Consider the following 16,165-nt stretch of genomic DNA (forward strand, 5'->3'; position numbering starts at 1 on the left):
AACTTTCGAACAATAGTTCCAAATTCTTCTAGGAAACTCTGAGACCAAATCCGAACATACTTACAAGTCCAAAAGTATCATACGAATCTGTCGGAACAATCAAAACCCGATTCGGAGTTCGTTTACTTAAAAGTCAAACCTTGGTCAACTCTTCCAACTTAAAGCTTCTAAAACGAGAATCATTCTTCCAAATCAATCTCAAACTGCTCGAAAATCGAAACCAACCATGCAAGCAAATCATAATACATAATATGAAGCTACTCCAAGTCTCAAATCACCGAATGGAATGCTAAATCTAAAAACGACCGATCGGATCGTTACATGTACCTGTTGTATACGTCATTCCAGGTAGTTGCGGGAAACTCCCGCAGACTTTCTTTCAATCTTCTCGTGGTTTCTGAACTTTTCTCATTCAGATTACTAGCAAGTGTCATAGCTGCCTAGTTATCAGGTACACGTGACAGCATCATCCTCTCCCGTTGAAATCTATTTACGAATTCCCTGAGCAATTTTGTGCTTTCCTATTTTACTTTGAAAATATCTTTCATCCTCTTTTCTACTTTTTGAGATCCCGAGTGTACTTATATAAATGAATCTGCAAGATCAGCAAAAGAGTCAATAAAATTTTCAGGTAAGAGTGAATACCACGTTAGTGCGCGTTCCGTGAGGGTTTCACCAAATTTTTTCACTAATACTGATTCAATTTCTTGCTTAGTTAAATCATTGCCCTTAACCCTTGTGGCAAATGCGGTAACATGGTCCCGTGGGTTAGTGATCCCATCATATTTTGGGATATCAGGCATTTTAAACTTTTTGGGAATTGGCAAAGTGGCTTCCATGGTTGTTGAGAATATTTGTCAATTCCACTCCTTTCATCACCGGTGGAACTCCAGGTATTTGTTCTATACGCTCATTTTGTTCCTTGAGCTGTTTCTACAAGGTTAGTACCAAACTTTACAAACTAGAATTATTTAGTGTACCTGACCCTCCGTCTCCAGAATCATTTGTTATTCCTCCCCGTCCTGAATTATCAAGGCTGAACGAGGATTTTCCAGAGTTGTATTTACCGATGGAGGGCTCTGCGCAATGTTAGGCAATCCACTTACAAATGCACGCAAATCTTCACCAACTTGTTGAGCAATCATTTGTCTGAAGTTATCTTGCGTGTTGGTCTGCTCGACAACTCGTTGCCCATCATTATGAGTAGTAGACCTTTCAGGTGACTTGTCACGTGAGCGTGGTGGAGTTGTTATGGGCAAACAATGTGGTGGAGTTCCACCTTGTTGTCTTTCTTGGACTCTCTCATCCACCTGAAAAATTTCGTTAGTAGTTGACATGCTTTGTTGCTAAAGATATAAGTATGGAAAGTGAACAGATTAATCTAAAAATCAATTTGTTTAACCAAAAAATAGTTTTTGTTGTCAAAGTCAATATCAAAGAAAATCAAGTTTCTTATAACTATGTTTATTTCACTTTACCAAAAATAAGAGATTAAACAACAGTTGAGATTAAGTATTCAATAAACGAAGGAAAGAAATCTAATCGATGAACGTTGTTTTCTCCCAAGAATTGTGGACAAGATTCTCCAACCAAGTAAAAGACTGATTGCATATGTTAGTAAATATTCTGATGATCATACAAAATAAGGTTAGGACCTTTATATAAGGATACAAAGATGTAACGGTTTTCCCTCACTTAATTCCTGCATGTTACTCCTATTAACTGTATTAATTGCATGTTATTGAAATTACTCGTAACGGTTATGGTAATAATAGGTGATCGCACGTAATCAGGGGTAATGCTAGTTCTCTTTTCATATTCGTATAAGTTCATGAATCTTCTCATTTTTATGTCCTACATGCATCTCGTGCCTATTTCTTCTTTCCTAGTTGTCAGATACGATTCCTTCATCTGTAAATCCTGTGAATATTTTAACTGTGCCTCATCATTCTTCTTTACTAACCTGATACAAATATCACTTGTCACCATATTATTAATTCACATGTCATGCCTATTTTTCCACCAATACATGAATAAACCTAAAAGTTTCAATCTAGTATATTTTGGGAATTCAGCTAAATCAGTATACATTAAAGGTTGTGTGAGTACAATTAGGCTAACTATTAAGCTAGAACTTGCAACAATACGAATATTTCTTTGGCAATCCATTGAACCAAACCTAACTATATAATTGTCTTTTGATCTTCAAAACTAAGATTTAGAAAGAGTTTCTGTCCATATAGAAAAAACATTAGTACTATGCGTATAGAAAACATATAAGACAAGCATTCAACACCACAAAGTTTAGCAGTCACAGATATTATTACCAAACAAGAATTACGAAATAAAATCATCTTGTAAGCAATACAATATAACCACCAAATATTATATAACCAACAAATAAGACTAGCCAAATATAAGCAAAACAAGTAATCATGACCCTAATTAAGGACAATTGAGCTCAAAATCTTGAGGTTGTTGAACTCAAAGCTTCATTGGTGAAAAGCTAGCAACTTAATTAAGTTGTAGTGGCATGCTATTATATCGATAAACAGATACTGAACAATATAGGGTTTACTCCCAAAAAAATGACGAAACTATTTATATATCCTTCAGGATAACGTGGAAAAGACCTGGGGTTCGACTATACAGTATACAACAATTAACAAAGTAAACAATTCTGAAAAAAATTGAGTCATGCACTAACGTAATATGGGCTCCTATAGATGAGAGCTTTGCAATTGAAGGGGATAAAAACCATAAAGATTAGTGAAGCATCTATTCATAACATCTTATTAGATGCTTATGAAAGCAAAAATAATATGCCACGTGAAATACTGGTGGGAACGTTTTCCCTTTTAGTAGACCTTATACACGGGGGCGGTGCTAGAGTGCCGTCAGCGGGTTCGACCGAATCCAGTAACTTTGATTCAAACCCTGTATTTGTCTTAAGAAATTCATTGAATATGTATAAATTATTAATTTAGAACCCTGCAACTTAAAACGATTAGAATTCCGAACCCATAAGCTTGAACAGCGCAATCGAATTAGTGAGAACCGGACACTTGGGTGGAAAAAAATGATGCTTTTGAAAGGAAAATTACTGTAGCACATCAAATTGCATACCTTCCACCTACTTCACTTATATGTACTTGGGCTTGACAGCTGTAAAATGACCCCAACTCAAAAACTGTTGATAATGCATACATCATTATCACCTAGCACAATTGAATAGGAAGGAACTGCGATATTTTTCACAATTTTCTTGCCGGACCCTAAAATTATGTAACCTCTATTTATATCACTTGCTAACCAATATCCATGTGAAGGAACATGAAAAGTTACAATCACCAGGAAGTTCAATTAGGCATGATTACACGAGTACATATAAAGGTGTGACCTAATGGTCCATGATGTGAGTTGAGAACCATGAGCCCCCATGTTCAAATCCTAGTAACTGTAAAAATATATTTCTTTCCATCTATCCAATCTTTGATGGATAGATCGAGTTACCCGGTAACTATGCTTATGGAAAGTAATAAATATCCCGTGGAATTAATCTGGGTGCACCCAAATTGGCCCCAAACACATAGTTATAAAAAGAAAAAGAAAAAAAACACGAGTAGACAAGTTACTAAATGGAAGGTGGGAGCACCAAACCTCTTAACTTTGCATGCCTAGCACTACACCAAAAAAATGTTTGTTTCAAGAACATAACGCCATGCTACAACAGCATAATTAAAGGCGGGAAATTCAAAAATAACGAGATTTACAAGTGGTCATTTAAATATAGTCACAGTTTTAAAAGTAATCGAAATTTAGCCACTTTTCATGTAAAGATAAATCTGAACAAAAATACTGCTCAAAATCCGGAAAATACTCCAGCATAATATACTGGAACTCCAGTATATTTATACTGGAGTTATACTGGAGTTCCAGTATAATATACTGGTTCAGCATAATATGTTGGAAGTTTATACACATGTACTCCAATCTCCAGTATATTATGCTGGAAGCCTGGAACTTTTCATGTTGCAACAAAATAGTGACTATTTTTCAATGACTTTGCAAATGCTGGCTGTTTTTGAATGACCAGTCCGAAAACTGGCTAGCCCGTGATATTTTTACTAATTAAAGTGACTAGGGAATGAAATTTATTAAGTTTTACATTAAGTCAAAACTCCTCAACTACTGCTAATAATGAAATTACCGTTAGTACAGACTAAAAAGTTTTAACACAGTTAGGAATCACAAAATATTATGTGCCAAATTCATCACTCATAGCCTCCTTGCCAGCTGCTTCATTAAATGAGGTAAGCCAAATAGTCAGCAACCAGTATTCCGAGTTTGCCTGGGGTTGGTGACACAAAATGGGACAACGTGAGTACATTCCATTAATAGGGGTGGCAAGCGCGTCGGATCAAATATGAACGGATCGAAAAAAGATAATATAAAAACAGATAAATTATTTGACCGAGCCATATTGGATACGGATAGAAAATAGATTAAGTGACAAATAATATGAATATCTATATTATTCATGACTTTATTATTAATAAATTAACTCTATTAATCCTACCTAAGGAGTAGATTTTACTGGAGTATCTGCCTTTTTTGCTTCAGTTTTTTTTTTTTTTTTTTTAACATGGAAGCCAGGAGTTTAGAAATTTGGGGTTATTTAAACTGTATGAGGGACCATTTAATGCAGAGGAGGATGTAGTGTTTAACCTGTGGGTTTAATTGAACCCACAACTTTCGACGCGCAGTAAAAATTCATCAAAATTGCAAAAATAGTTGATATGAACTCATAGCTTTAAAAATATAATGGGTTCAATGTTAAAAACCGTAAAAATTAAACCCACAGAGTTTAAATCCTAGATCCGCCTCTGATTTAATAGCTTTCCAGAATAGGGGTGTGCATTCGATTTATCGATTCGATTTTGACCCTTATCGATTATCGATTTGTACATATGCTTATCGTTATCGTTTCAATAAGGTTTCGATTTTTTCGATTTCGATTTATCGATTTTGGGGGCTTATCGATTCGGTTATCGATTAGACCAATAAGAAAATTTGCGGGATTCCACGGAAAGTATATCGCTATAAACGCGCCTAACTAATATGGACAAAAAGAAGCTAAAATAAGACGAACACCATTTATAATATAAAAATTGTGTCAACAAGCACATGCAACAAAACTAAAGTGAGGGATCAAATGTATGCCACCAACACTCCAACGGTATAAAAAAAACACGGCTAATTCTGTTTTCCATTAATTTGAACTTCATTCCCTTGATCTTTAAATATGATCATTCCTTAAATGTGGTAGAGGAAATAATAGGGTAAGGGACTTAGGGTAAAGGAAAGGGTATAGATTAGGAAAAATAATATTGTATAGCCGCTTTCAAAATAGTAGCGGAATATATACATTCTGTATGTTATATTAATCCACACTGTGAGCACGTGATTTTTGCCCTAAGCAAATTATTCCAAGAGTTTCAAATAAAATGATTTTACATTTTTATGAATTTTGTTGCATTTTTGTGATAATTGGTTAGCATAATAATTCATATTAAAAAAATCAAAAAATATGCATTTACATTAGGAATTTAATTTCACATTTTGGTATTAAGTAGGTATTAATTCATTTTAGAACAATTTAAAGAAAATCACAAAAATAGTTCTTAGGCAATTTTAATTGATAACTGTTGCATTCATCTTTAAATATGATTTTTAAATAATTTTAGGAGTTAAATGGTGTAATTAGATTTTTATCTTAATTTTTACATTTTTATAAGATTAGAAAAATACAAAATAAAAATACAAAAATACAAAAATGAAAACAAAGCAAAAGAAATAAAATACAAAAGCAAAAGAAATGAAATAAATTGAGTAAAAATTGGGCTGTAACGTTTAAAGTTGAGCCCAAAATACACGGACCCCTGAACAACCAGCCCAATTCTATCTCCCCTACCCGGTCCAGAATCAGGGGTTTGAGACAATTAAACGACGTAGTATTGAAGCCATGCTACGTCGTTTTGAGTTCAAGATTAAAGAAAAGATCCTGGCCTTCCATCCAATCCAATCCAAGGGCGTAGATTAAACCCTCAATTTTGATAAAATAACCCTCAACCCTAAAAATAAAACATAAGTCATCTTCATCGTATACTCCTCCTCCGCCGCCGACATCGCCGGAGCCCTCACCGGCGGAAAACGTAACCTACGCTGATAACCACCAAATTCACACCATAGATCCACCATGAAGCCCTCTTTCCATCCCTACCATCAGTTTCCCTCGAATCTTGCCGGAGTTCGTCGAATCTCCGGTTGAAATTTTCCGGCCATGATGCCGGTCACTCCTTTTGACCCCAAATTAACACCTTGATACCTCCGCTTCTTCCTTTATCCAACCCCCATAGTATTTCCCCTCGAATCTGCCCGAGATGCTTCGAATATTAAATCAACTTGGCCGGAAAACCCCAATTTTTCTGAAATTCGGTCAAATGGGTATTGCATAACCCTCTCATTATCCTCGTGAAGAAATCGTTTTGGCAAAGGTCAGATGTCCCCAAGAATGTTCACCTTCTGAATTTTTTTGAGCCATTTCAGTAAGTTCCGATATTGTTCCTTTTCTCCTTTGTTTGATTTCTTTTTGTTTCCGTTTTCATGTCTGTTAGTATCTAGTTAAGGTTCATTGTTAGTTTTGATTAAATTTGTTATAATTCTGTGGCATAATCAATTAACGAATTCTTGTTTGTTCCATTTTTGATTTTAGTTTGACTATTAGGTTGAAATTTGTTTCATGATGATTCGATGTTGGTTTTGTTCCTGAACTCATGATAACTCTGTTTTAGACATAGGTTTAGTTCTTGTTTTGTTGAATTTTGAGCAGTTTTGGTTTGAATTGATTTCTGTTAGTATCATTTAATTCAGTTTTAGCTTAATTAGTCAAGTCGTAATTTGTTAGTTTAGTTTGAATCAAGATTAGTTTCCAGTATAGGGATTAGGCATAGAATTGGGGTTAGCTGATGGGGATAGACAAGGGCAGTAATTCTGAGGGGAAGGTGGGGGCATTTTGGGTATATAAAATAAGCTAATAGTAATTACAGCCTAGTTAAAGGGTAGTTTGGGTAATGGAAAAGGGTATTTTAATCTGATTTGGTAATTTTGGAAGCGAGGTAGGGGTAGTATAGGAATTGTAAGGGGTATAGAACCTTCTAGAATAGACTGTAGTGTAGATTTTGGCTAAATAGGTGCACTTACTTGTGAGACAAGTCAGAAATAGGGGGTAAAAATAGAAATAAATAGGGACTAATGTGTAAAAAGTAAAATCTGAAATTCCCTCCAATTATATCTATAAATAGGCAGTCCCTTTACTTGTAAAAGAAGTTTGGAGAGTCCTCAAAATAAAATCTCCCCCCAAAAAATCAGTATTCTCTCAGCTCTTCAGATCTGAGACAGAAATTCAAAAATTTAAAAAGCCAAAAACAATAGAAATTACAAAAATCCAAAACAAAACTGTGCTGTTCAAGTTTCTTAGTTCAAATTCAAGTTTAGAGGTCAATTTGCATTTCCTAGTTCAGTTCTAGAAATCGGAAGTTTCAGAGGTGTTTCTGTTTGATTTCGGGTAATTTTTGGAGTTCAATCGAGTCAGTTTGGTAATCATTTGGTTGCTGCATTTCTATGGTGTGTTACTGGTTTGGGTGAAGCTATTTTTGGATCAAAATCACTCCTATTTGATGGTTATTGCTGTTGAGACTTGATGATTGTCCCTGGTAGCTGTTGAATTGCTGCCGACCCTTCCTTTTCTTCTTATATTTCCAATACCAGGTACAAATTCGAACTATGAATGGCTGTAGCTTTGAGTTGAGATGCTGAAATAAAAATGCACTTTCCTTTACCCTCTGAAACTGGCGTGTTCACACTAGCATAGAAGAAGATACGATATGTGATATGTATTTGTTTAGGTTTACATTTAGTTTGTGTTTATGTTGTATAACTCGGACTGTGAATGGCTTGGATTATTAAACTTTAGATCTAAGTTCAAATCTTCTAAACTAGTAGCCTCAGTGTATGTATTTGGAGTTCTGTGATAGTTTTAGTAATAACATCAATAGTTCATCTCTAGACTCACGGATTATACAGTGATATCTGAAACTAGTTAGCTTGATTTGAGTTTAAGTCATTAACTATTAGTATACAATGTTGGAAAAATCACGTAATTGAACTGTTTAGATCTAATCACTTGAGGTTTGAATCCATGACTACCGCTGTTGAGTACAATCTATGATTTCAATTTGTGTCTCATTTTAGTGACATTTAGGAACTAACAAACAATCTGAGTTTGGAACTAAAATTTAACGGAGCAATAGTTCTTCAATCTGAGTAAATGAATATTTCGCCTGGCTACCAGTCACTGAACACGTTTTGATTACTTTGGAACAAGTTCAATGTGCAATTGGCCTTGAGATCTGAGGTCTCCAAACGGGCTTAGGCTACGAACTTTGGCCCAAATCGTGACTTAAATCTGATCGTAGTCTTAGGAGTTCAAAATGAGGACCTCTGTGAAGTTTGGCCCGTGCGTGCCACCTGAATGTTGGGCTTGGGCCACAGTCAGCAAATGGCCAATTTGGTAGTACAGACCTGGGTGTAATTTCCTTTCATTGGGCTTGTCTTGGAGCCCAATGGCTGGACCATGGTGCAGAATTATCATTTGGTCCAGTAGCAAATTAAGTAGGACTTTTCCTTCACTGTTAGAGACCAGTAAAAATAGAGAATCATAGTTGCTTTTAGGTTTGCCTTTTAAAATAATAAACGGGGTGAGCCTCGCCAAACAAAAAATACATAAATTGTGGGGCCCTCAATAAATGTTTGTGTTAAAATACTTAGATTTCGGGACGGGCCGTTTAGCGAATTTCACGGCTTTCCCCAAAGATAATCACACGTTAGTTGCCCTAGGTCTGTTATTTAAATAATTTTACCTTCCTAAATACGGGTGATTTATGTGACCCAAATCCAAATCTCAACGAAGTCGAAATGTGTCAAAGACCGCGGGTGCATTTATGTGACGCGGTTCGAGACACGTTTTCACGACGTTGCAATTCTCTTTAAAATAATAAATAAAAGCGGTTCAAAGTTAAAAAACACATAGGTTAAAACATGTACTAGAATCAAATAAATAAGCCAAATATGACAGTTGAGCGACCGTGCTAGAACCACGGAACCCGGGAATGCCTAACACCTTCTCCCGGGTTAACAGAATTCCTTCTCCGGATTTCTGGATCGCGGACTGTTAACAGAGTCATAATTTCCTCGGTTCGGGATTCAACCGGTGACTTGGGACACCATTAATCTCCCAAGTGGCGACTCTGAAATCTTAATAATAAATCCTGTTCCGATTGTCCTTTAAGTGGAAAAACTCCTTTATTATACCCTCTTCCGGTGTTGTAGTGAAAAAAGGAGGTGTGACACACACAAATAGGTAATTACTCATTTAACAAGTGTCTACAGTCTAGGGGTGTGCATTTGATTTATCGATTCGATTTTGACCCTTATCGATTATCGATTTGTACATATGCTTATCGTTATCGTTTCAATAAGGTTTCGATTTTTTCGATTTCGGTAACAAATAATCGATTCGATTTATCGATAAACCGATTCGAATGCACACCCATATTCCAGAAAACTGGCTTTAAAAATGAAATCTTTGTAACATATTAAACGAAGATTAAAGATATCCTTATGATATATATTTCATATAGAAGATTTGTACAAAAGAAAAGGACACCATATATAGATTCATCTTGCCTAAGGTATGGGTTGTTAGTAAATGTCGATCATTACAATTGAGTGCGCTAATACATGTGACATAAACATTGGTGGAGGACTCATTCATCCACAACATTATCATTAGATGCTTTTGAAAACCTGATTTTGTATTGCTACGCAAATCCTCCACCAACATACTCAGATGTTCTTGGCAAATACAATTTCGCGCAACTTAAAAACAATAAAAAAAGGCATACATCATTCACCTCTGTTTTTCATAATTTCCAAGCCAAATCCTAATGTGATATCCATGTAAAAGAACATGCAAGTTACTGGGAGCAGCGAGTCTGTTAACTTTTGATACTCCCACAAAACCAAGAAAATCCTTTTTTTTTTTTTTTCCTTCAAGATTTACAGGGTAATGGCATACTACAACAGCAGAATTCCAGGTCATGAAACACCAAATGGAACTTATTAGCTGTCAATATTAACTTACAAAAAAAGTTAAAAAAAACTCAACTGCTGCTAAACTTGCAATTTGATGATATTATGCGAGGGAGAGAAATCATAAAGTAAGACTCGGAGGCATCACATGGCAATCATGTGCCAGATCCATCTTTCCCAGCCTCATTGCTGGCTGCTTCATTAAATGAGGCAGACAAATACTCAGCAAGGCTTTGCTGAGGAGTAGATTTTAGTGGAGGAGCATCTGGGATTTTAGCCTTTTTTGCGCTAATGGATTTTGGAAGCCAGGAAGATTTCTCAGATCCGGGGGTATCTAAATTGTTTGATGGAGCATTTAATGGCTTCCAGATAACTGGCTTCAACTCTTTCCATGGATCTTCTACCATTGACTTATTATAAAACAAATCTGGTCTAGACTCTGCTGATGTGCATCCATGGGAACCCAATCCCCTCCTACCACGTTGAACCGAAACAGGACTTGAACTATTACCCATCCATTGGCTCCTTCCTTGTGCCGAACCTTGGTAAGGGCTGCCTCTGTGTCCCGGACCTTGGTAAGGGCTGCCTCTATATCCTGAACCTTGGTTAGGGCTGCCTCTATATCCTGAACCTTGGCTAGGGCTGCCTCTATATCCTGAACCAGGATTACCCCAACCTTGTCCGTAATGAAAATCAGGTCTTCCACTTTGATGAATGCCAGGACTGGCTAAGTTACCACCTATTGAAGAATTAGGTGGAAAGTAGCTGTTAGGTGTCCCAAAAGAGCTACCCCACGCATTAGGGGAGCTTCTTTGTGGTGTGCCAAAAGGACTATTTTGCCCAGGGTTTTCAAGAGGATTAAAGGTATGATGGACTCCTTGTGACTGCGATCTTTGATCTATGGAATAGTTGCCTCGAGCAGTATAAATTGGAGACTGAGGGTTTCTTGGTCCTGAAAAAAAACCGTGAAACAAAATGTATTTTTATACTACAATATGTGATGAAAAATAGCACAAAGAGACAATTCAACGCGATGGCATTAGCCAGAGCCAAGCTAATCAGAGCAAACTACTCCCACCATGATATCAATATTTCACATAACATACTATACAAGATATGGACAATTGGACGTATGAAAATCATCCCTTTATCAAACTGAAATCCCTAGTTGTCACTAATAGGCCGTATCGCATATGCATTAATCATGCAGCACACATCTATTATCCAATATGGCACTAGAAGTTAGACCGGACAAGACAACCTCTATCCATAAGAGACTGACAGAATATAGAGCATCCCCACATCTAACACTATTTTACATCAGAAGCCTTTCACTACCATATGGCATATCTCTACATGGGCACTGCTCATGAAGCAGCTGAACGGACAAACTAAAGTTCAGCTGCATTACAGCCTTGATCTCAGATGGGAACAATCTTTTTCCATAGGCTACATTTGTTGTTTTTTTAACTGATCTCACCACATGCCTCTAATGAACCTTTTAAACTTTCTCCTCAATCTTATATGACACTAAAACCAAAGTATATATCCCACATAAACAAGATCAACAACTTCCAGAGGTTTAGCCAAAAGCTGGGCCAATACCAATAAGTTTTAAGCCGGCGTTGAAATTTGTATTAAATTAAAACATGAAAACAACGTAACTTTTTCCCTGATATGGAATAAAGTTGTTTGCAACTTAGCTAATTTCTCTTGTGTAAAATATTCTCGTCTGTGCTTTGGCATATTGAAAAGCACTTTATCCCAAACTGACACTTATCCCTCCTTAGAACATCGCCTCCTTTCAAGTTTCAACCCCAACAGGAAAAAAGAAACTGAAAAGTCATTTAAAAGACCTATTAAAATCTCAAATGAGGTATCTTTGATGAGCTTAGACAAGGTGATGCTTAAAGAGAAGCAGCAACGTGAAATGAGAGGTTATCATTTGATGCTCTAGAGAAATGTGGCTCTTCAAAAATGGAATGCCGAGTGATCCCAATCAGAAGCATTCTATTACTTGATTCTCAATTTAAAAGATGAAAAGTAAAAGAGGAGGGGACAAATGACCTTTTGCTATTTTAACTCATCTCCAGTTATGCTCATCATTCTCTTGGTTGTCCTTATCTTTTTGTTCTTCTCATTTTTGTAATGCATATTTTAAAACTATTTATGTTGTGCTGCTTTTGATTTACTTCTTACTTTTTTTTCGTTTCCTTCAAACTGATTACTCTGTAAAAAGTTCTTTTTCTTCTAGAATGCAAGTCCTCATATATTTTTATAAGGTAAATAATTTTATTAATGTTGGGGTAACCCCCATATAGAAGTAGAGAAACCTAGACTTTTAATACTGTACAAAAGTCACCCACTAATCTATAAAACCAAGAACTTCATGGGCGCAGAAAAAAGAAACTAGAGAAACGAGACTACTCCTCACATGTACAAAATAACTCTCTACTCCTTCAAAAGCTCTCCTATTCCTCTCCTCCACACAACCCACATAAGAGCTAGCCGGTCTTCTCTTCCTTCTCTTTAAGTTCCACCTATGCAAGTCCTCTTTTTCTAATACTTCTGATTCCAGTCTTCTCTTCTTCTTCTTCTTCTTTTTTTTTTTTTTTTTGATAAGGTAAAAGTTTATTAAAAAGTACCAAGATGGCACAAAAAGATACAAAAAACATCCCAAACAGCATCATCCAACTTCTATTCTACCCCTCCTAGCACATCCAGGAACTCCACATACTGATCCAGATTTCCTAAGGGGCTACATTTACACCAATAATACAGATTATGAAGACATTTATTCTTAATGCTAATAATGTGATTTCTACGCCCTTCAAATCAAGCTTTGTCCCTCTCCAGCCATAATGTCCATATGATGCATAATGGAATGGTTCTCCAGCTCTGCTTTAGAGCTCGTTTGGATTGGCTTGTTTTAAGTGCTTTTAAGCTAAAATAGCTTTTAAGCCATTTAGTGTTTGATAAAGTAAAAAAGTGTTTTTAAGCACTTGTTTTTAAGCTAAAATGACAAAACAAGCCAAAAGCCAAAAGTTAGAATTCCTAACTTATGGCTTAAAAGCTATTTTGGCTTAAAAGTCACTTAAAACAAGCCCATCCAAACGGGCTCTTAGTCATCTAGGTACTTTCTGAGATTGCCAATTTTCTAATAAACCCCTTACAGTTTGAGACATCACCCAAGAAACGCCACAAATGCTTAAGAATAGATCCTAAGGTGCTCCGACACGGCAGTTTAGGTGCCACACCAGTGTCAACGCGACACTCGTGTGGGTGTGGGTGTGGGCATGGGATCCGTACCGAATCTGGTCAAACGATCTCGGGTACTTTGACCACGACGGACTAAAAAATTCGAGACGAGATACAATTTGATTACCGAAATCAGAACTAAAACTAGGATAAATTTGAAGAAAATGACATATCTTATCTAGGAAATCAATCCTTTACTTATCTACAACTTGAGAATAAAAAGAAGTCCATACATTACAAGCAAATACGTAAGTATTCCACACAAAAATTCATAATTTAGGGATATTTTTATATTTTTATATTTTTGAATTATTTTTAGCCGGATCCTCGCACTCGTATCCGTACTAGGATCCGTATACCCGAATCTTAGAATTTACATCTCGAAGGATCCAATCTCTAGATCCACACCTGTGCCGGACACCCACACACGTGTCCGAGCAACTTAGAATCACAACACTGTCTAGATACTCAGCAATGGAGGAGATAAAGGTTCATTGTTTCTTGTTCTTCTTCTTCACACATATAACATCTGTTACATAGACTGAAGCCTCATTTCTCCAAGTTGTCCTGAGTCAAACAAACCTCCCACGTTGCTGACCATCAAAGCATGCTACCTTCACTGGTGTTCTGGTCTTCCAAATCATTTTCCGATTCCAGTCTTCTCTTTTACTTCTGTCCTCTTGTAGTACAACTACTGAAGTAATCAAATACTATGAAATTGAATGCTGAAAATTGATCCTTTTTATGGTTGATTAATAAAAAATGGAAAAAAATAATTTGTGATTGAAATATCTTTTGGATGATCTAGTTAAAATTATATTTTTACCATGATTTCTAGGAGTTGGATTACTGCCGTCATTATTGTATATTGGACGTTAAGTAGTAACTGAACTTGCATACTGATTATTACAATTACTAAATCCTTATCCGTTCTGATAAGTTGTGCCCTCACTTCTCACTTTTCGCTTCAAGCCTCACGGACCTCGTGCTTCTGAGCTAAGACTTAAAGGTTTGACAACTCTTTTAATCTGAAACTAATATTAAATCAACTATGCTTGAAAGAAAATCAGCAGAGGTACACCATATCTTATCTTCTAAGGCAAGATTACAAACTAGTATAGTCACACCAAATGTAATAATATCCACACAAAAAATTACTTCACAAAACAACAGTAACAAACCACAAAATCATCCATCCACATATATTTTTAGCACATGTTTGTATCTTTGAAGTCAAAAAAAAGCATGGAACTTACTTGGAGGGGTGTAACATGGTTGAGAAACTTGAGGGCTGACGTTATTCCTCTTTTTGTTAGCAGAAAAAGCAGCCATGGGATCAGTGTAATAATCAAATCTTGGGGCAGCATGAAATTCAGCCTGTCCTGAAGGAGATTCAATTAAAGGATTGCTAAGACCTTGTAATTGATTCTGAGTTTCATTGTAATTTCCACTTTGTGAAGCTTCCATTCTCATAGCTTTTAGCCTTTCCTTTCTCTTTTCTGACTCCTCCTCCATTATCTAATGTTCTAATCAAGATTCCAGATTCAATCTTTATGGTGTGTTTTGGGTGCTGTGAATTTGTAGGTCAAATAGGAAGAAACAGAGTTCTAATTCTTGAATCCCTAGCGCTCTATGTTTACGTTTTCTTTCAGATGCCATTTTTATCCCTTAAAGGTTAATGGCGATTATGCCACCATGTTCACGCTGAGCTGCTCAGAAGTTTGATGGGTATTTCAGGAACTTAAAATCAGGAGCCTTTTTTAAACTACGAAAAAGGGCTGTACCTGCCCCTAACGTATAACTCTAGTCTAAAAATGCCCCTCATTAACCTATTTTGCTAAGAATGACCCTATCGTTAAAATTTTGGCATATCTGTGCCCTTAATTCTAACGGGTGAGTTGTGATTTATTTAAATATTTTATTAATTCCACGTGGCCATATCTGATTGGCTATTAATTAAGTCATACCCCAAACCTGATTTTACCCCACCCATAACCCAAATATACCGACCCGACCCAGCAAACCTTGTTTTAACCTCCCCCCCCCCCCCCCAAACACCCGACCTTAGGTCATTTTTCACCCACTTCATCTCCAAATTTCAGCAACTTCTCTCCTCTCTCCTCTCTCATCTCCAATCTTTTAACTCGAAATCTTTGATAAATTGGAGTTCGTTTCTTTTTAAGATTCAAATGGCAAAATCTTCTTCTAATTCTTCTCGTGATCCAGGTGATGCTCGTGCTTGTTATTGTGGACTGGTAGCCAATTATTTTACTGCTACGATACATATGAATGGTGGTCGTAGATTCTATAAATGTCCTCGTTACGAGAGTAATGGTTGGGAATAGCGCGATGAAGAACTTCCACCTCATGTATCAATGTTTATCCACAAGCAGAAAATTATAGTGGATGCTCTTCGTCAAGAAAGGAATAAGTTTAGGAAGATGGTCGATGATATGGTGGGTAGTAAAGCTGGAAATTTGAATAATGTATCTGCATTGGAGGAGAAAGTTTCAAATTTGGAGTTGGAATTGAAGCAATGGAAAAAGTTTATAATATGGTCATAGGCTATTTTTGTTATATTTGTGGCTTACAAAATGATGTAGAGAAGTTGTGTTTTGGTTAGTAGTGTCCAAATATGGTGACCATAGGAATCTGTTGGTCCTTATAGCTTACAAAATCTACAAGATGATGTAGA

At 36.3% G+C, this 16,165-nt stretch overlaps 1 protein-coding gene across 1 annotated transcript; it reads right to left on the bottom strand.

Annotated features, from left to right (window-relative positions):
* Positions 1–10,039: 10,039 nt before the first annotated feature.
* Positions 10,040–15,176, bottom strand: LOC109212356 (translation initiation factor IF-2). Its single transcript, XM_019375990.1, has 2 exons — positions 14,727–15,176; positions 10,040–11,164 (listed from the first exon to the last, which is right to left on the bottom strand). The coding sequence occupies exons 1-2, from the start codon at positions 14,983–14,985 to the stop codon at positions 10,368–10,370; spliced, it is 1,056 nt and encodes a 351-aa protein (XP_019231535.1). The 5' UTR covers positions 14,986–15,176; the 3' UTR covers positions 10,040–10,367.
* Positions 15,177–16,165: the final 989 nt, after the last annotated feature.

The sequence above is a fragment of the Nicotiana attenuata genome, unplaced genomic scaffold, assembly GCF_001879085.1.
Source record: "Nicotiana attenuata strain UT unplaced genomic scaffold, NIATTr2, whole genome shotgun sequence".
Lineage (NCBI taxonomy): Eukaryota > Viridiplantae > Streptophyta > Magnoliopsida > Solanales > Solanaceae > Nicotiana > Nicotiana attenuata.

Coding starts and splice junctions, on each gene's coding strand:
- LOC109212356 (XM_019375990.1), bottom strand. CDS start 14,985: ATGGAGGAGGAGTCAGAAAAGAGAAAGGAAAGGCTAAAAGCTATGAGA. Junction 11,165..14,726: donor ACCATGTTACACCCCTCCAA/GTAAGTTCCATG, acceptor GTTTTTTTTCAG/GACCAAGAAACCCTCAGTCT.